The sequence below is a fragment of the Seriola aureovittata genome, chromosome 3 (assembly GCF_021018895.1).
Source record: "Seriola aureovittata isolate HTS-2021-v1 ecotype China chromosome 3, ASM2101889v1, whole genome shotgun sequence".
NCBI classification, from domain to species: Eukaryota; Metazoa; Chordata; class Actinopteri; order Carangiformes; family Carangidae; genus Seriola; species Seriola aureovittata.
This window is the reverse complement of record NC_079366.1, coordinates 24,032,916-24,054,428: the sequence shown is the minus strand read 5'-3', so window position 1 is coordinate 24,054,428 and position 21,513 is coordinate 24,032,916. Positions and strand designations below refer to the sequence as shown.

The 21,513-nt window shown below is 39.9% G+C and overlaps 1 protein-coding gene across 22 annotated transcripts in view; it reads right to left on the bottom strand.

Moving 5' to 3' along the window:
• The window catches only part of sorbs2a (sorbin and SH3 domain containing 2a), a 71,182-nt gene that overhangs the window by 18,368 nt on the left and 31,301 nt on the right, over positions 1-21,513 (bottom strand). For 16 of the 22 annotated variants that reach the window (XM_056372949.1, XM_056372955.1, XM_056372963.1 and 13 more), the window contains 11 exons: positions 12,594-12,649; positions 11,217-11,306; positions 8,865-8,891; positions 8,591-8,715; positions 6,654-7,079; positions 4,784-4,910; positions 4,099-4,274; positions 1,924-1,990; positions 942-992; positions 617-833; positions 272-386 (listed from right to left, as the gene is read on the bottom strand). In XM_056372949.1, the coding sequence (XP_056228924.1) occupies positions 272-386; positions 617-833; positions 942-992; positions 1,924-1,990; positions 4,099-4,274; positions 4,784-4,910; positions 6,654-7,079; positions 8,591-8,715; positions 8,865-8,891; positions 11,217-11,306; positions 12,594-12,603 (1,431 nt within the window). In that variant the 5' untranslated portion in view covers positions 12,604-12,649. The remainder of the gene's footprint in view (positions 1-271; positions 387-616; positions 834-941; positions 993-1,923; positions 1,991-4,098; positions 4,275-4,783; positions 4,911-6,653; positions 7,080-8,590; positions 8,716-8,864; positions 8,892-11,216; positions 11,307-12,593; positions 12,650-21,513) is intronic. The other 6 variants (XM_056372951.1, XM_056372958.1, XM_056372957.1 and 3 more) reach the window with 5 other exon arrangements.

The window sequence follows — 21,513 nt, the reverse complement described above, 5'->3', positions numbered from 1 at the left end:
TCCCTTCAAGTTGCTTGATGTTTAGTTGTTCGCCTCTTCAGAAATAGACATTTTCAGCTCCAAGTGGAGCAGAACAAGAGAATGAATCTTTTACAAGTGTTATTACATAAATTAAAAAAAACCCCATTAGTTATGTGAATATTCCTCCAAGACATTGGTGTGAAGCCAGCTAGGGACGCAAATATAAAGTCGATCTTTTACTGGATTCTGACAGTAAAATTATTAGAATTCATTATAATGAAGTGAAAGAACATATTTTAAAAACACTCACTGGTCTTTCGTGCTCCAGAATAGAGGACTTCCCAGGCTCGTATTCAAAAATACTCTTAGGCTCTGCGCGGTACTTCCGTGTGTCCACTTTCCTGTCGGGGGGACCCCATTCATTCCTGGTGCAAGAAAAACACCACACAAGCAGAAACAATCTTAGTTAAATTTCTAATCTGAATTGTTTCTAATCATTTGCCACAGAATAATGTGAATTATAAGGTTAAAAGTACATCATGAATGAAAACAAATATAATTAATTCACATTTATAGGTTTCAGAGAGCCATTAAAATGTTGTATTGATTGATTAAAGATGACATGCAATTAATGAAAGAGATAAGCTCCTCCTACATGTCTGGGGAGTCCTTTTCGCGTTCACTATCTCTGGCCCTCAGCTGCAGGAGGGATGGCATGGGTGGAGGTGGTGGGGGTACAGGGGACGGGGAAGGCTCCCGAGGCCCCAGGTGCCCTCCGTTGTCTGAGGGGCTCTTGGATAGTGGCCTGTACGTATGTGTGCGGGGAGCTGGGTGGGCCATGGTGGTGGTGGACAACAGGCTGTAGTCGTCTGCTAAGGACAGGACAGGAGGGGAGGTCATAAGGTAGAGCGAGCCAGAGAGGAGGAGACAAATGTTACTGTATGAAACACAACTTTTGTTACACATGAAGCAGGTCTCACCGTTGTTTATGACAGCATATGTTGCATTGTATGTGTCAGAATAGTCATCATCTGTGGAAGAAAGGAACAAAAGCTGATTGGGATACATGCACAGACATACTGTATGGTACATAGCTGTGTAGTTTCCTCCTCAGGGAGAACAGCAGCTTCAGTCAGCTTAAATAAAGTCAGTTACAAAGTAATTTCCAATAGCAACCATTTTTCACAGTGGAAAGTATCAAAACCACCCAGGCAGCACAATCCACTTCTCCTCTGCCCATCCACAAGCTCAGCTGCTTTCAAACAACAGTTTTTCTATTATGTCGTTTTTTGAGCTTTAAGATGGGAGATCGTACTCCACAGAAGCAGCGTCTGCATCTAACCAAAGCTGCTGTTGTCTGCAAACAAAAGAAACTACACACCTTTAGAAAGACCTTTCAGTACTACCGTACGGATGACAGAATTTGTGTGGGACTGAAGTATTGCTTTATAAATCCACTAGACGATGTGAATATTCAGGGAGCTTTGGGAATTCTGAGACGCATCAAAGAGACCATCACAAGCCTGTGGATGTTTTTGAGGCACACATCGTCATGAAATAGTCTCTCTATGTGAGAGTGTGCGTGTGTTTGTGTGTGTGCTGCAGTAGAAGCAGCCTGAGCAGCTTAGAACAAACAAGCCTTGTACTGACTGTGTGATTCTGTCAAGGCCACAAAATTAGAGCAGATTTCCCAGGACAGCTCTGTGTCTATTAGAGGTTTCTCTCAATAACCTCCTCCTCTCCAGACTCTCTTGCTCGCATCTAATGAGTTCTGGCTCTGAGGTTCTTCGGGGTCTTTCAGTTTAACAAGAACCAGTATGCTAAGACTCACACAGATACACACAGATACACACACGCGTACAAGCAGCATGCATGCATGACGAGTTCCCCTCATAATGTGACAATCAAATCACATCAAATAATGAGCCATTTCTGCCTTTCACTGATTCGGTGGAGACTTACCTGCTTTGTGAACCTTGTGGATCTGTTTGAACATAGTTTTATACCAATCCTTAGGCCTATCCACCGTCTGGGGAGAGAGAAATAATCATAAAGATTTATGTGCCATGAAAATGCAGCATGAAACTGGATAACTTAAGTTAGAAACCGGAAAGGGTTCTCACTGTTTTATAGGACATTACTGAGCAGAGAGAAAACACACTATCAGCCTTTCTAGACATCCATATTTCACCCAAAGAGAAATTATGCTGAGACGTGAATAAATTATTTACAAAGCTTAATTTATTGCACAACACACTGTATATTGTGTTTTTAGGAAATGTCGATCAAGCTTGTTCAGTGAAAGACTTTAGGATGACATGAGGATGACTACATCCTCTTTTTCTGATCAAAGATACATAATTGTATCAAGAATCATTTGCACCACGTGACAAGTCTGAAAGGTGGATCGCATGGTTCTCTCACACATATCCTAGTAAAATTTAGTTCTAATCCTGCATCTTCTTGTTATATGCTGAATATACGTATGTTCAAAAAGTCATTTTCAAGAACTTTTATATCAAACATTTTTGCTAGTGAAAATATAGTGAAATATAACAGTCATCTGGAACTCAGGGAAGAACATATAACTTTACATAATCAACCCAATTATTCACCATATAAAATCACATTTGACTGTTAACTCATGTATTGTAGTAACTCACGCAGCCAAATTAAAGTAGGATATGTGTTTGGATATCAGTTGGCAAAACACAAGAATGGATGATAGAATCCTAATTTCTCCCTCATCCTCCTCGTTCTGATCAAACAGTGCAGGTGAAGTAGTTTGTGGGTGGGGGCCTCTCTATGTCCATATCTTCCTATGGCTCCCTAATGGTCCACATCGTCCACTAATGATTTGATTTAAAGCTCCCTCATGATTATGCCTCACCTACGAATTTGTTCTCTTGACTTGAAGAGAAATATAGATGTTAATTATGTTTAATTGATGCCATTTTTTTTTTTTTTTATTATTTGACTTGTTTTTTAATGCTCTTCAGTGAGTTAATGACATTTTCTATGCTTTCTAACAACAAAGAAGTGAAACAACACAGGATGCTTCCTCATCATTCTCATAATTTGAATATTGCAAATTTAACTTTTAAACATTCTCAGCATATACAACTCCATAATATCCAAACATATAGCCCTGAAAAAAACAACAACGATGCCATCAGTCACTTGTTCAACTACTACGACAGTCTGTTTTCGTATGAATGTGTGTGATGTGACCGTGCCTCCTCTCAGAAATCAATTCCAGCAGATTTGGTTTCATAGCGTAGAGGAAGCTGTGTTGCTACAAAAACAAAAAGTTTGACGCTCTGGTTCTGTGCCTGGAAAATCCTGGAGAAACCCTGGTATGTGTGTCTTTGTGTATACAGTATAGATCTAATAGCCACTTCAAAAAAGAGCTATCAAATGGCAGAGAGACTTAATCCGCTCTTTATTCAGTAGCACTAAACAGTGTCTGGATTCTGGTCAGAGAAGAGGTATTTTGCTTCCACAGTGAAGGAGTGTGTGTGACTGTGCATGTAGCACTGGCACAGTCCAATTACCACTTCACTCTCCACGGTTACCAAACAGAGTGGCCACAAAAATGTTTGTCTGCTCACAATAAGGAGCATCTGTTTTTTTCCCTTTCCTGCTTCTTTTCCCTTTTCACCTTTTCTCTTTGCTTTTATTGCCCATCTCTCATTCTTCCTGTTTGTCTTTCTCTCATCCTGTAGTTTAGCGTGTCTGCCTTTAAATGTCGCTCTACAAGAAATGGATAACCGAGTGAAGTGTTAATACATGAGCATCCTTAACAGAGATAACACGGACACAAATGCACACACTTTGACAAGTAAGTATCAAGGACCTTGCAGTACTGAAGCAAAGACCTTGTCTGAGCTCTTTATAACTAGCACACAGAGGAGAGAGTAAAAGAGACACAGAGATAGTGTGGGTGAGAGAAAAGGCTTTTAATATTGGCTCAAAAGCTGCTGACAGCTGAAAGCATTCCCCTCTCATGAGCCTGATCGCATATCAAGACAACAGAAATGGGTCTAAAGACACCCCTCTGCTCCACTACAGCACCTAACCGAGTCAGTCTGCTGCTGCAAACCAATGTGTTTAGTTGTAGTGTATGATTGACCTCACCGTGCGGATGGCGATAGGGATGCCAGACTCGTCCACAGGGCCGATGCCTTCATAATGAGGGGCTTTAATGACAGAAACCCTTTTTTCTTCTTCTGAGAAGCGGGCGATGGGCACGGTGCTGCTGACGCTGGTGTGGCCCGACACCACAGACTCCCTAGTGATACACTCGGTGCCCTCTACATAGAAGAGGGAAGAGGAGAGACAAAAGAAAGGCTCGTCAGTTAGCCCTAAAAATAATCAGAAATATACCCTCCATGTTCAATTCTTCTGTCTTTTACTGATGGATAAAGATATTATATTTTGTAAACCTTACACAGCAAGTGACTGTAAATAAATCTATTTCCCTTAACTCTTCAATTATTATGGAACAATGATAAAATGAGATTTGACAAAATCATTTCCATTCCAACACTGAGATTAATTCACAAAGATCCCTTGAGTGGTGCTTAATAGATTTACACATTCCTGAAATTCTAAACACTTTCAACCTCAGAGTAAAGCACATTAATATGACACAGAGGGAATAAAGTTTTATTTTTCTCAGGTAAAGGTAGAAGGTCTGGATTTAATTAGTTCTGTATTTGTTGTTTATTTGCAATGCAGTGTAATGACTTCCCTAGTCATGCATTTGGACAATTTGAAGCATGTCTTATTGGTGAGAAGAGACAAAACAACAGTGACTCACCCGAGCTCCTGCTCTGTCTCGGGAGCCCAGTGTGGAGTGAGGCGGGGGGAGGAGGATAGGACGGAGGAGAGAGGGGTCTCTGTGGATGGCTAGCACTTCCATTCATAGCGTGAGAGAGGACCTGGCCCTAAGAGTGACCCACAAGCCAGAAACAGAGGCTGTAAGACTACCAATCAGAAGTGGCAGCAAAATGTACAATAGTGCACAACCTTGTAGATCTACTATAAAACTCTTGAGTGTAAATGTAAAAAGATAGCAATAGCCATCTTATTGCTACAAACATTCATAAGGGTAGAGGAACCAGGTCTGATATTGGAATGGATGTACATGTAAGTCAGATATTGGATCTGACGTGATTCATAGGAAGTGCTGGAGCTGAAGAGTTAGTTAGGGGAAGGGGCACTTATTGAATCACTTTGCTCTAAAACAGAACAACAGAGATTAAAACAGGAACAGTAAAACATGGACAACTCTTTCACATTCAGATACATTTCATTATAAATTAGTTGGAACATAAACAAGACAGCAGGCATGATGTAGTTATAATGGGAGGCTCTTCTGAAGAATGCTCTTCCATTCAACATGACACAGAGACATAGAATTTCATCTGGATAAAAACAATTTCAAGTTAAAGGCCTCCATGTTCAGATCAAAGATTCAAGACAGCTCAAAAACGCAACGCAGCCACTTCAAAACAGATCAATTTCCAATAAAGCAACAAGCGGACTAAGTTCTATTTCTATCTTCTTTCTTGTTAACACTGGAGCATAGAGTAAAATGACAATGACAGTGAGTAAATTACTGCTGCTGTTACTGTGATTACAATGCCACAACTGACAAATTCAAGCTGAGGATATGAAGCGGAAACCATTGCAATATATCCTGGTTTCAGACCTCTGAATCACAGACTTCTACTGAATGTTTCCTAGTGTGAATGGATATTTTCCCAGGTTGAAAAAGCAACAAGGCCAATCTACACATTTGTAGGTGGGAGTGAGGCTGGGAACAGGAACTGTGGTAGAATAACGCCATGCACTGAAGATCTTTCCCACTTTACCACATGTATAAAAGACCAAGTTGAAGAAGAGGTTTGGCTTGATGGCTGTGAGGCTTGGAGTAAACAGTGACTATGCAATGCAACTTTGATTGACTTGATAGACACCAAGCTAATTACTTAGCTGAGAAGAGGACAATGTCAGACTAATTAGTGCAGTCCTAACGAAATCACAATTCAGTTTGGAAGACAAGGTGCACATGCAAATTTATGCCATAATCTAGACATATATATATATACATATACATATATATATATATATATATATATAATATATATATATATATATATATATATATTATATATATATATATAGTATAATATAATATGACAGTAAACATAACTAGTTCAGTCCTCACACACGTTATGTTAAAAAACCCTCTAATTCCCAGTGGACCAGTTCAGTCTTTCAAGATGTGAACAACAACATACAGGGTACTCCACCCTGCTGCAACTTCTCTGAAAATTGTCTGGTCATGAATTTTTGATATGAACTGGCCTGAAAAGACAGTGTAATTGCACTGGATTGCAAAGAAGGCATAACAAAGAGAAACATAGACAAGCACACATAGACACAGAGTTCTGATGAGGACAGAGACATTGACATAATAAGGGGACGTAGTGGGCTGAATTTAATTCTGGTATCTGACAGGTAGGTTGCAGTTGATGGTTAGTGGAAGGTAAAACTTGGTAGTAATCACACTTCAGCCATCCAGGTTTGGTTCAGCCATCCAAAAATCAGTTGGGGAAAGGAGGGGACCATTTGTTTTTTTGATAATGATGTGTGTTACAGCAGTGACTTGTTGGGATAATTACGTTAGTGACAGTGGCTGCTGCAGCAGTGGAGGCCACAGAGGTTGTTAGCACATCATCAGGGCCAGCAGTGGTTGTGTAGGTAGAAACAAGGCTGAGGGTGGGCGACGGCGTGGGTGAGGCGCCAGGTGAGTCCAGACTACAGATCTGCAGCTCGTCCAGCAGACCCGGCGTGGACGACGAGTAGTGGCTGAGAGCAGACACTGTGACTGGGGAAGCCGAGGGTGACATGCAGCCACCGATGCTCGCACCGCTGAATGTGGTAAAGCTCGGCCCGCTCAAAGCACCAGCTGTGCCGCCAGCTCCAATAGGAACGTACGGGGTGGGCGATAGGGTCTTGGGCATTAGGCCTGACAGGTAGTCGAGTGAGTCTGAGCTGTGGCTGTGGTAGTGGGAGCGCTGTGCTGAGGGGTCGGGGGACGGAGGCCCCTGGTGTTGGAGGGGAGAGGGAATTGATTGGAAAAGAAGGAAAGGAGGAGAGTGCTTAGTGATATCACTCATTAGCCACATTGTCACAAAGGATGTGTGGAAGCAACATGTGAGCCTAATAGAAGGTGAAAAGCTGATGGGAAACCACACTGAGGTGTCATGAGGCTGCGGCATCATCTTCTCAAACATGATAACTGCTGTGAATTGAAGATGCTCTGTTAGTTCAAACTCTGTGGAAGGCTGCAAAGTATATAGACAATAACATTGGTATACATTAAATGAAACACTGTTATCACACATATGTAGAATCACAGTTAGTTTGGTTGGATGCATGGCAGCACCAAGATTAACAAACTAAAAAGGCGACACACACAAGCAGAACATGACGTGCATCGAAACGCCTGCGTCTATTTCAAGGAACGCCTGTAGCAGAAAAACCTCTGTTCTCTGACTCTGACACATCATGGCTACGTTACACCGGCTACTTCTGTTTGTATGGTGTGACCAGTGTGTCAAATGATGGGATGCAGCGGTGTGTTACCCTTTAATCACTCTTGTGTCACCAAGAGAAAAAACCCAGTGATGATGATTTTGCTCTGTTGTTACAGTATGTAGTCAGTTATGTACCAACAGTTCTGCAGGAGAAGGTCTTGGTGGAACTGCAGGAGGAGGCTTCGTCATCTCCACATGCGATGCAGCTGGACTTGGGTTTTGACTTGGGGCTTGATCTGGGAGCTTGAGTTCCACTGTGGGACTTGGAGGTTGAGGCTCTGGATTTTTCAGATTCTCGGCGCCCAAGTGGACAGAAATCGAGGCTGTCTGTGTCGGGGGCTGAGAGAGAGTGGGACCACTTTGTGGAGGTGGGAAAGTGGGCGGAGGGGAATTTGTGGTCTTGGTCTTAGGTTGTGGATCAAGGTAAGAATTGAGGTGAGCAGGAGGGTCAGGGATGGTGACTGGGGTTAGTTTGAGGGAAGACACTTTACGCTCCTGGACCTGGGCATTAGCAGTGGTAGATGCACTACAGTTGCTAATATCATTTGAGACAGTGTGCTGGTGCGCCTGTTGGACTGAATTTCCACTGGTCTCTGAGAAGGAGTAAGAAGATGTGCTATTAATAGTGTAGGACTCTTTTAAAACTGCTCTCTCGTTCTGAGTGAATGTTAGCATTCCAGGGCTAGAATCATTAGCCAGGGCTATGAGGGAGCTATAGTCTGGTGGGTTAGCGCCAGTGGGCGAGAAGTGATAACTGTCTCTCCTGGGGGGTGGCAATGGCAAGTGACTGATATCCTTATTTGCCAATTAGAAAGCAGCAGCCAAAACAAGTTCAAACAACAACAACGAAAAAATCATCAGTGAAAAGCTTGATACAAATCATCAAATTAAATACTTGAAATAGAGAATGAAGAATAACCTTTTCCACCATTATGAAACAACGCCATCATTTTTGATTAAACTCTAAACAGCAGTAAAAACAATTCAACATGTGTCAAGTAGTGAGTGAGACATTCTACCTGTGTTGGTGACTTCTTGTCCTGCAGGTTGGGTCTGACACTGCGGAAGCCTTTGGCAGCAAGAGACGAGCTGCTGGCGTCTCCATTCTTAAGGCCATCTGTTACACTGCGGGACCGCCAAGAATCTGAAGATAATTTTAATCTAATTAACATCAACCACTACAGTGTGTTTGATTAACTTTTCTGGTCTCCTATGGGGTGTTTCACAACCTCTTTTGTCAAGTGCAATGTCAACAGTCTCCACCAAAATTCACCAACAGCAACAGAAACTTACCCAAGTCTGACGAGTGAGAATCACTCCCTGAGGAAGACATGAAAAAAATAAATAACAGGAGTCAATGTGTGGTCACATTATCTCTGCAAATGTCAATACTGCAATAGGATTATATCTCAAGTAGTTACACAATATACTGTCATCCCAAAAAATGCTTAAGATAATGTTTATTGTGACAAACAGAGACTTGATAACGGGGGTAAAGGAGTAGACACATCTGAAAAGACGAAACTGAAGAGGAAAAAGCACAGAACAGACAACATTTTTAATCCTGATTTTTATCCAGATGTGATGCACAATATCACCTGCTGTCATAACATTTTCGCATCCACGAGTATTCTGAGTACTGTAGTGAGAAGTTCGCAATCACTTGTAAGCAACTGTTGCGTCACCGGCCTTTACAACTAATAATTCTTCTCTTGTAGTTCACAGCTAGTCCACACAGAAATGAATGAATGTTTCCCTGTAAACTTTTGAGGATGGAAAACTACACTAATGCTTATGGTAAACTAACAAATAGTCGAGATTCAAGATTTCAAGATGATGTTGTCACAGACACCGCAGATCAGAAACTCACACAGCGCTACCAGAGTGGGCACAGTGCAGATGGCTGATCTTTACGTGCGGTGTGTACAAATGTCCTCTGAGATCAGAGTTTTTGGCTCGCTCATAGAAATGGGTGAGAAAACAAGAGTGCTGACTGCTTTCCATGCACATCAGTTGTTGAAACATCACTTCACTCCCAAGATGAAGAACGGACATGAGGAGAGTGATGTCAGCCCCATCATTGAATGTGACAATTAATGTCTGGACAGCAGAATGGTCACTGTGTGTTCTTGAGGGCTTTGGTTCATTTTTGTTCTGAATAAGAACCCACCTCTGTCACTGAATCCAGGTGGCTGGTTAAGTTAGCTATCTCCGAGCAAAATAGACAACTGGTTTTAACAGTGGAGATGATTAAGGCGGTGACCTCCGGCAGCGTTCCCACACCTTCTTAAAACATCAAATTCAGGGACCTTTCAAAGACTTTCAAGGCCCAATTCCCTCAAATTCAAGGACCCAACATGGCACAGTTTGATACACGGATCAAGGTTAATTACTGTTACACTATTAATTTTTATAAAGAGGACTAGCAGGCTGTACAGACGCTGCAAGACAACAATTAAAAAGACAGAATTATTTTTGCAGAGAATATAGAAATCCAACCACTTTCAATTACCCATTTCTATTTGTGTAATTTCATAAACTTTCAAGTATATCAAGGAACGGTGGGAGCCCTGCTTCAGTCTGTAGTCTACAGTGTTGGGCCCTCTAAGCTCTTAAACCTGGTCTATCTGAGAGCAGCTCATCAGCTTCCAGACAGTGTCCTACTGTTGTAAAAAGGAAGCTGACAGTGCCAGGATGCCTTCATAGGTGCAGCTGTTAACCTGGGTGCTGACAAGGTGCAGGCACAGCAGCAGGGAAAAAGAAAGTAGCTGGGAAAACTACACTAGCTGTAACCTCTAGAAGCCCAATAATACAGATTCAACTGTGCTCTGTAAAAAGCTTGTTGGTTATTCATCTTGACTTTAACTGTAATTTCAAATTATTCTGTAAAGAGAATTTGGATGAAGAGGCTCATACATACAGCAGATCTACAGTGAGTTTGCTTGGGTAAAACCGAACCACTGATCAGGAAGAATTAAGCAGAATGCTGCCACTCTAGTGAACACACAGGCCTTTCCAAGTATAACATCTTAAGGTCAAGGGAGCTGTGTTATGTCTGACCAATCAATCCTGACAGAAGAGAAACAGTAACAGAAAAAAAGAAACAGAGCCAGGAAAAACAGTGATTAAAAAACACTTAGACAACAGGGAAAGTAGAATAAACGGCACATGAAGAGGGGGAGATGGTAAGAAGCAGGGGGGAGAACTTGACATATGACAGCTGTCAGAAGGAAGGAAGGAAGATTAACATCAACAACCGGTGGGTACAGTACCACTCTGGACTGATTTAAGAAGCAAAACAAGCCAAAGACGGAAGAGACTCAACGAAAGAAAATAAAATAATTATACAATGAACTGATTCGAAAAGAATAGCATCTTGCAGTCCAAAACATTGCTTAAGCATACAGAGGCAGCCACAGACTATTTGAAAGTATTTCAATTATGCCCAAAGCCATATCAGGTTGATGAAGCCCAAACATGAGTCTGAAAAACAACAAGCTGCTTTTTTTTTTTTTTTTTTTTTAAAGACTTACCTCGGGCAGTTTAGCCGTGTCAGTTCCTTTAGTGGTGTGAATTTCACAAATTTAGTTCACTCTTCTTGTTTGAACATGTGTTAATTCGTTGTGTGTTTGTGAGTGTTAGTACCTGTGGCTAGATTTGGTGAGCTCTGGACCCTCTTCACGGGAGAGAGTATGAGTGACAAGGCCACGCTTTTGGGAGCGTATCCTCCGCTATCTGAGGAATCACAGCCAGGCAGGGTTGGATCAAAGAGGCAGAAGCAGCAGCAGCGGCAGCACACATGCACATGCATATGACACAAACGCAGGGCTACATGAGCACAAATGCATCCAGCCAAAGACATAACCCAAACAAGTGGCGGCAAAGCACATGCATTCAAAGAGCCTGAGTTTTACAGATTGGGTGGTAGCTCATAGAAAATGAGCCGAGGATTTGTGATGAAACTGATGCTCAGCCCAATGATAAAAACTAAAGTTTTCCGTCAGATACTGTATGATAAAACTGAAGATCCTAGATGCTTAGGTTTAAAAAAAAAAATCATAAACAGTATAAGTGCTTGAGCATGACTACCAACAACACTTAACATGAAGTACATTTGTTAATAGTGGAGAAGTCAAGTGTCAATTTGGTCAGTGTCAATTCATGTTTGAAACAGCTCCACCTGCCCAACTAAACTGTAGTGAAATACCTTCAGTACAGTACAACAAGCTGCTACATATTTCCCCTATTGCTTCCCATTGTGGTACCTATACATACACAGGTAATTCTGAGGTGTGTGAAAGGCCGCTAACACCTAGATCAATTCTTTACAATTTAAACTATTGGATAATACAGGCTGTTTAAAATCTATGAGTCTCCATCAAATTAATTTGTAATTCTTATTATTATTATTATTATTAGTAGGCTTTCAACCTAAGCAACACACTGAGCTATTTCTGTGTTTTATTCTATATTTCATATACAGACTAACAACCAGGTTGAGTAAAGCTAGCACTGGCGGTGGTGGTGTGTGGTGTGTGGAGAAGGCTTGAATATGGATCACTCATCATTGATTCTCCGGCTGAAATAAACACTTCGGATCGGGACGACCGCCAGGTTGAGGACAGAGTTTTGGAAATGTATTGAAGGTTTAATGCGTCACTGTGGTTAAAAGCAACAACCTTACGATGCTCAATGATGCTTTTAGTCACAATAACTGTGGCCCAAAATGGACCGACACCAAAGTGGTGAAACAGGGTCAGGGTTAGAGTTACAGACTCATGCCTGTGGCAGAGGAAAAGAAGCACACATAGCAGCTTTTAAAATAGCGAGGTGGCCTGAAATGCCTGAACATATTGACTTTTTATTTTCAAGTATTATATGTAAACAATGGTTTTCAGGTCAGTGGATAAACAAATACTGTCAATGTGATTATTAAACTTTGCCAAAAAAAAAAAAAAGAAAGGACACGGACTGAAGGTGATGACTCCCCGACAATCTCACATAAGGTTTGTGTGTACATACCTGTATTCATATTGAAGAGCACTTCTTACTGATCCACTGCAGGGAGACACACTTTCCTGCAAAAACAAAAATGAAGTATTTCATTAAAAAAATAAAATCACATACATTTTTCACAGTGAAGGTTTTCAAGGACAGAGCAAAACATATAGTCTTTGCCAGTAATTTAGATGAACAAAATGTTTTATATTACATTTGTTTTGTATTAAATCTCAAATATTAGAAATATTTTGGAAAACTGACAGTTTCCTGCTGCCTACTGAGTCATTTGGTTTTCTTTGATTTAAACAGCACTGCTTAAAGAGCCAACATCTCTGTGCAGGGAGAGTCTGGAGAGATTAATGATGTTTAGGAGTACAAGTGCTATGTGCTGACATACTGCAAGTGACTGAAAGTCAGCTCAACTTTAGCTCCTTTCACACATTTCATTCCCCCCTTCATCTTGAGAAAACCGATAGGCTTGGGTGCAGACGTCCTGGACATGAAAAGCCAACTGATAAATGAACTTAATCATTAACTGCACTTCTGAAGACGCGGACAAAGTAAAGTGGGGTGCTGCAAGAAACATCATCATTTTAATGAAAGGGAAACACTATTCAAGGCACAGACTCTTGAGCAGGATAGGAGGTTTAGAGAACAGATACATGGATACTATGGAACGGATGTTAATGACCAGCAGACACTGATCAAACGGATTGGGAACGCCTGAGGAAGATTATGAGAGTATTTATGAGTAATTGCTGTTAACAATGAGACACAGACTGACATGTAAAATGTTTGTCCTAAACAGAGATGTACTTCAGCTGCCTGCGATTTAGTGCAGCTGAAAAGGATATAAGCTGCAAGAAGAGTTCACAATATCTTCTCATCCGAGTTGTGGAAGTGCTATATAGCAGGACTAAGGTCTGTCACTTACACACTGGGGCTGGGCAATTAATCAAATTTAATTTTCGATTACGATTTTGGCCTCCGAAGATTATAAAAACAAGATAATCGCAAGAAAACGCTCATCGTGCTGCATTCTGTTTCTCAACAAATTCCCTCCCCCCAACAAAAACCATCCGGCGTTATCAGTTTTGCAATCGATACTTAAAAAAATTAGGTAAATAGATTTCATATTTATATCGCGTATAATGGGAGTAACTACTTGTGTTTTTTTCCTAAATCAATGAGAAATCGTTGAATAATTGTGATCTCAATATTGTTCAAAATAATCGTGATTATGATTTTTGCCATAATTGAGGAGCCCTATTACACACTTTCTCTTTTACTCATGAATTACTATGCAGCACCATAAAAAAAAAAAAAAACAATTTAAATCAACACATACTGCCTGTCATGTTCAAAAAGATGTTTACGCCAAAGCCTAAACCCATGGAATCCAAATGTGGGAACATAATTTCTTCCATCTGAGCGAGAGGCTTAATGACCTTAGCAAATTCTTCAGATAGATGAAACATAAATAACAGAAATGGCACTGATAAATGACACAGAATGCCATGTTTACTTAACTGTACCCATATTTGATGCTTGTCTCGTGCTATGTGGAGACCTTTTCTGGGAACTGTTGCAGTAGGTTTGAGTGATTTACATGAGGAGGGGGGGCGGACACATCAAAAGCCAAAGGCATAACACAGACTGTTACATCGTTGTGTGAATACGTGCACACGGGTGTCATCATGGGACTTAGTGTGTATGACAGAAACTACATGTGAGTTTCTACAGTGGCTACAGCAGGGACCATACATGTCTGGTATGTGAATAACCATGACATACACATGCTGTTAAAATCTTAGTGTAGTTGGCTCCAGCACTATTTAATATAAAACATTATTACTGGGAGGATTTCAGTATCTTCATAACTGCAGATCTAATAGAGAGAAAAAGAGGAGGCACATACAAAGTCACAAATATAATTGGTCAGTAAACACTGTCTCAACCCAAATGGTGAAAATGTAACTTGAGCTCCATTTGGCCAAGATTTATTTTATCATTTTAATCCGGAAGAGAGACTGATAATCCGGCAATTCTTAATACTGTATAACAATGTGTTTAGTTTGCAGAGAACAGGGTGAAGACTTTATTGCACACCCACGGCAGGGATATTAACTGTAGAATACAATGCAAATTTTACCTTTTCTGTTGTAAGCAAATCTGTACATCTAGAGTTTCCACATCCAAATTAATCAGAACGCTCTCTCACTGTCTATATTCAGGATAAGAGAAAACAAAAATGCATAAAAGTTCCAGATGAACTTTCTTCAGTGCGTCAAGTAACTATACAGTTGAGTACAAAAGTGATATTACATTACATATAAAGTCTATGCACACATTTTGTGTTTGCATATCATATTGTGTAATAATGTGAGTAATAAGCCCATAGCTGTTAATCTAAACAAACTGACATTTTTCATTAAATATTTACTTCAACGCTATGACAACTTGTCATTGCACACTGACAAGTAAAGTCCTGATAATTGTGCTCATCTTTTACTGATGCTTATTTTGGAGAAGGTATGCAGCCATATTGTAACATGAATGTGTAAACTGGCTTGGCAGTTGGCTATAGTGATGAGTGGCACTAGATGGATGGCGTAACATTAACCCCATAACATTCCTGTAAAAATTTGCCTATCCATGATTGTACCTGCTGCTACACACTTACACACTGGAGTTACGCACATAGCATAGTCTAACATGCTGAAAATTTCACAGGCTCAATTCAGATGAGATGAGGGTAAACATCCAGATATCCGAGTTCCCATTTTTATATGATTAAGACTCATCATCAACTTCGTCCTCATGAAAAAATTATGACAATGAACACTGTTTTGTTGTGACAAGATAACTTTTCTAATATAAATGGGATCCTGTAAAAATGACTTTCTCACTGTGGCAGCTCTGTATTTCCGCATGACAGAAGAGCAGCATTTCACAGTTTCAAGCCACAGTACGTCAACCGAAGCTTCTCATTAACACATGACACAGAAAGTGTTTCTGTTTCTGCATTTGGATCTCTCGGGCAAAACACAAAATACTGAGTTCAACTGGCACAACATTTCAATAAACTTGTGTTCTTAGCAACAAGTATCCCTTGTAAATACTGTATACAACCCTCCTAGAGTGACCATTATTAATAAAGCCTCATTTACCCAGACATACACCTACTTTGTTGCCAACATTCAAAACACAGTTCATGCTGGTGAGGAGGAAGTACCATTACGTGAGGGACTACATCAAGCCACGCAAGACCTAGTCCTTACCCTCATACAGTTTGCCCTCGTAAATCTATCTGTGAGAAACACACACACGCACTGGGGTAAATCATGGGTCTGGCGTCGCAGGCTGTCGGCGTCCAAATGATGGTCAGATTATAAACAGGATCATGTTTCTTGGGGACAGATCAGCGGCGACACAGCAGCTGTGGCCATGGTGTAATGTTATGGCTGGACATGGGAAGAAAATGCACCAGGCTCTACACCTCTGAAGACCTTTGACTATCTTTTCACATAAGACCTTTTTAAGCTTTTAAATACTGAATCAGATCATTAGCAGTGTATGCATTTCAGCATGCATATCACTGGCTAAGAGAGAGGCACCAAATGTTTCCATTAATATTCAGTGAGCACTTCTTCAAAAATAAGGATTAATGTAATACTTACAAGGGAAGTTGCAATCTTATAGTTTCTAATCTTAAGTGTCAATTCCCAGAATTTATTTCTGAATGAATATGAATGACTGACTAAATAAATAAATTGATAATAAACAAGAGACTTATTTTCTCAGAAGTTATTTTCAATTCTAGTCCTAGTTTCTTTGGCCAAAGCAGTTTCTTTCGAGACATTTTATATTCTTACTTTGCTGTGGTTTATCAACCGGCTGTAATTTAGGCATTGGTAGGCCACTCTGGAGACTAGTGTGTATAATTACTGAGTGTAATAGCTGTGGGACTGCAAATACACAAGTCAGAGCTATGAGCCGCAGAAAGCCGTGAGGTCCAACACCACGAGCTCATCAAGTCTGATTAGCGTGTTGAGTGACCAAATGGGACCCATTTGGTTTGTATCAGTGGAGAAATAGGGTTTGCACAGTGAACATTTAGAAACATAAGTCAGTGTAGTAGCTGTGATAGGACGCTCATCCTCCTGTGTTTATTGTTGATTTGAACTCATCATTGCAATGGCCAGTTCCCTCGCCTCGACGACACAGCAGAGTTTTAACATTGTTGACCTTGTAGACACAAATTCAACTTTGAAGACAATAGATGAATCACAGTGAGAATATGGGAATTTTCATTTGTGATCTGTGTCTGAGTGTGCTATTTAAATTACCTCATAAAATTAGAGTGGAGACTTTGATGACGAAGTTGAGCTTAATCAACACCACTAAAGACAGAGATTAAAGCAGATCAGAGAATGGAAAGAACCACTATCTTTACCCTTATCAACAAAAATATTTAATTTAGCGAGGTCCTTATACTAAAATAAATGTGCTGATGAAAAACAAAAAAGAAAAAAAATAGAACATTTACAACAACATAACCCAGACAGTATGATTATCAAAAGAAAGGAAACAAACAAAAGGAAGGAAAGAAAAAAACAAACATGTTCTCAAAGAGCACGGGCCGGGATGCCATTACTCACTGGCTGCCTGCCTTGGCACAGACAAAACAAGAGTCTAAAAACAAACGTGTCACCATTCCTCTACGAGAAAAAGTATAGCAATGAAAACATGAGAAGTAATAATAACGCAACAATCTCAATCAGCATTTCAGAATTTCACATAACCTTTTCACATGCTGGATGGGGAAATCTTCCTCCGTACACAGCTGGTCCCATTTACGAGACAAGGGAGATACAAGGATTATACTTACTGTACAAGGCCACTTATACGAAGTGTTACATATGCATTTGCAATGAGACCCCAGTAATTGCCAAAACTAAATAATTACATGCATCTTTACAAATTAAATCCTCCAATAAATGAGCACAACAAAACATATCAATGATTACATAAATAATCCAATAAACTATAAAATAACAATTCAACAATCAGATTAATACTATAATTTACCGCAGTTGAAATGTTTTTATTTTAGTTCATTATCTTAATTTTAGCTAGTTTAATTTTTAAATGCATGTGTAAAGACAGCAGGAGAGAGTGAACAGTCATTGGAGATAAGCCGACTATGGCCTCAAGGGTCCCGACCCTGGAGTGGTCACTCAGACTGAGACATACCCACAGGATGTCAACAGATTAAGCTCCTTAGCAAATCTATTTAAAGACCTCACCAAAAAGTCATTGGATAGATTCTATTCAGCTGTTCCTATAAAAGACAAGATTGTCAGCTGTTACAAGCTTAATAAGATTTTTTTTAAAAACATTCTGGCAAAAATATTACAGGACACAACATGCAATATATGTATAATCAGCAGTGTTGCTCTGTAGTCAATATTAGTTACAAGCCTGGAAATTTGATGGGGATAAAACTGAAGCACAAAACAGAGCAATCTCTAAAATCTTAAAGTAGGAATCAGAGAGAACAAATCTTGCTTCAACAAGGCAACAGAATGTCCCTGGTGATCCAACATAAATCTCAGTTGAGACATAGCTAGCCTTAAACCCAGCTGACAGGGAGAGTGACCCCTCCAAAAAAGGCAGAATTTAGAATTGCTTCAATCCTTAATTACTGAATCGGAGCCAAGTTATTTTAGTGGTGCATTTTTGTGGTAAAAACGTGGGGCATGCAGGGTTGTGACGTGAAAAAAAAAAGAAAAAGAAAGAAAGGCTTGGGAATCATAATAAGAGTCTAGCTATAGCTCATTACCCATTGTGCTTTAAGTGGACATGGTATTTTACAGCTTCAAGTATTTCTAGTGCTTCAAGTATTTATGTTAGACATCAGCCAAACAAGTAAACATTTCAACAGCAAATAATTCAGTGACATAATACAACAATACAGGAGGACAACTGTAATATTTTGGGGTTAGCAGTTCAGAGTTCTACAGTGAACTTTAGTAATTGACACTCACATCCCAAGACTTGGATCACAGTAAGTCATTAAACACTCACAGTCTTGACGCTTTACTTAAAGTCACTACAAGCAGAAGAAACTTGATAACTTTCAGTATAGCCTGTGAGCCTCTTAGCAGTGGAGCATTACATCAGCTGCTGCAAAGACAACTTGTCACTTGTTGTCTCCCATTTCTAAACTTTCTTTTTGAACAAGTTAATAAAATGATATTGGCCTGACAGACAACCAACCTACTGGAGTGTGGCTACGTATTACAGTGGATCAATGCATCTTGATCATACATTAATAAATAATGAGGCTGATTTTTGTCAAGGATGTAGGGGGTAAGTAAAAGTTAGCCTTCTTATATTCAGTGTGCTGCCATGGTTATATAGGTTTTTAAGAAACTTTGTGGCCTTCATTTGAATTTATAAAAGCAAATAACCCTGAACACTAAAAATACATCAAATATTGAGCCAAACTATGGCTTAAAGAAAAACAAATACAACACATATAGGGGATTTATTGCATTAATAAAAACTGAGAAACGTCTTTTTCTGTTTCAGTGCAGAACTACAGTTTCAATCAAATTCTACTTCATTCAAAGTAGTGTTTTAAAATTCTCTTTCACACAAATACAAAGCCAGTTGTTGTTAGATGCAGGTCTTTCTTTTTTTTAATATTTCTTTTTTTTTTTTTTTTTTTTTTTTTTTTTAATATCAGGACCATGTAAGTGCTCTGCCACCACATTACTGCCACTAGTTGAACAACAGCCATTTCCAACAAAGTCTCTGTTATCTGCGTTGTTTGTTCAACCTTGCCACTCATTAGCAGACCCCCCTCTGGCTGTATGAATGGATAGTGGAGGTCAATACACTGACCCTGCATGCCCACTCACTGTCCATACTGCAAACAACAGAGGCCCATGTGTTCTGCAGATTGCATCACAACCCCACTAACGAGCAGAGCCATTGGCCTGAGAGCACTAATGCAATTATGCAACACAAGCCCGGGTACTGAGTCGGGGCTATGGGCGAAGAAGACTGAATCGGATGTGACAGTTCGTGGGTTTGTTATTTGACGATTTCTATACAGAGCTGAAGATGCATTTACTGTATACTGCTCTTGATGAAGAGGAATAGAGAAAAAAAAGATACAGAAAAAGATGGAACACAGACAAGAATTAAATATAAATGGAAATGAAATAATGAACACAGAAAAAGTTATAGATTACAGAGCGGAAGAGAGATTGTAAAAAGGAATATGATCGATGAAATACTAAATAAATGACATAGGAGGTCCATATCAGCACGTAGTATTATGTAATCTGTCTGGCTAAAGCCGTCTGGGGATACACAGCATCACCAGTAAACAGCATCTCTAAAGCTGTCACCGTTTCATCTCTTCTCCTGTTTGGCACCAATGTGTCATCAGAGACCTAATGGAGCGGTCTTTTGGGAGAATGCAGAAATTAGGACATTAGGTTTTTCAAACTCGGGGATAGTAAACAATCCTTTCTAAAGAATGAAGGAGGATGGTGAAGCAAATATAGACGCTCTGCTCTTCCAGCTAAATTCTTTGTGAACACTATACAAGGCAAAGAAGCCTTGTACATCATTACCGTTCAACATCTTATTCATATTCTGTGTGAAGGTTTGGTTGTCATGTAAAAAAAATTGATATCTTAAAAGGAAATCAACTCTTTATATCTCATTTATATCCCATTTTACAGTATTTAAGAAAGACATTTGGAAGTAGTTTGCACATTTGAAGTAAAACAGTAAAGCAGAATGACTATCACTTGTGACTAAAATTACATTCTCCATACATAGTCTGGATTCCCCAGGTACCAGTGTTAAGTGTCGAGCATGAAGATAAGAGGAACTTGATTAGCAGTGGTGCTATATTTACTGCCATTAGACAGGACCGTTTACCCTCTAAGGTGGTCCTGATCATCAGGAAAATCTATCTGTGGAATCTTTATGTTCTCTGGGTGTCAGGAAGGATATACTACCATTTCAACATTTTTAAATTCCTGAAATCCAACATAGGGTTAAAGATAATCAGTAAAGTTCACAGTCCAAAAAGAAAATGTCATTATTAGTTTGACAATGTGGAATATCAATTGCTTGGCATAAGCTTCAGAATATGAATGTTTATGTGTGGGCTGCAACTGTAGATCTCAAACTCTACAAGACCATCCTGTAAAGTCTAATGCACAGAGGCATCTACTATTGTGCATGTCAGAGCAAGGAAAATGCCTGTTTACTGTGAGTATCGCACATGAGACTGAAATTCAAGAGCCTAAAGGCAACTTTTGAATGTCTTTGTCCTTTTGTACATCAGCTTTTAAACAAATGCCCCGTATCAGGAAGGAATGAGGAAGAGGAGGGTCACAACAGAGTGACAGTAACAAGGGAATTAAAGTTGAAAAGTACTGTTAAGCTAACTGATTTTATGGGCACACATATGTCAAAGCATTTTGTACTTTATTCTACATGTAAATAAATAAATCATGACTTATTTTGGTCTCTCTCCAACAGACGAAATATACTTCCTAGACCCACATCACAGGTGATACAGATCCAACCAAGCAATCAGGCCAGCTCTGTCCCAAATAATGTAGCTTAGACTAACCACAGAGTTTTAAAGGAGCACTGTAAAGTTCTGCTAACTAATAAAGTTTTACTGGTATTGGATTTAATCATTTTATGTATTAAAAATGCCAAATTTGCCATGGAAAAATGGGGTGTAAACTGTGACATTTACATGGAACAGACAACAGGTCCAGAGGAAAAGGGAACCAAATGAACCATGATACGAACCGAGCTTGGGAACCACCCCTTACTGTGTACCCAAGGGGTCAAGGTGACATTCCACAACACCTCTGAGACTGGCCCTACTGGAGGG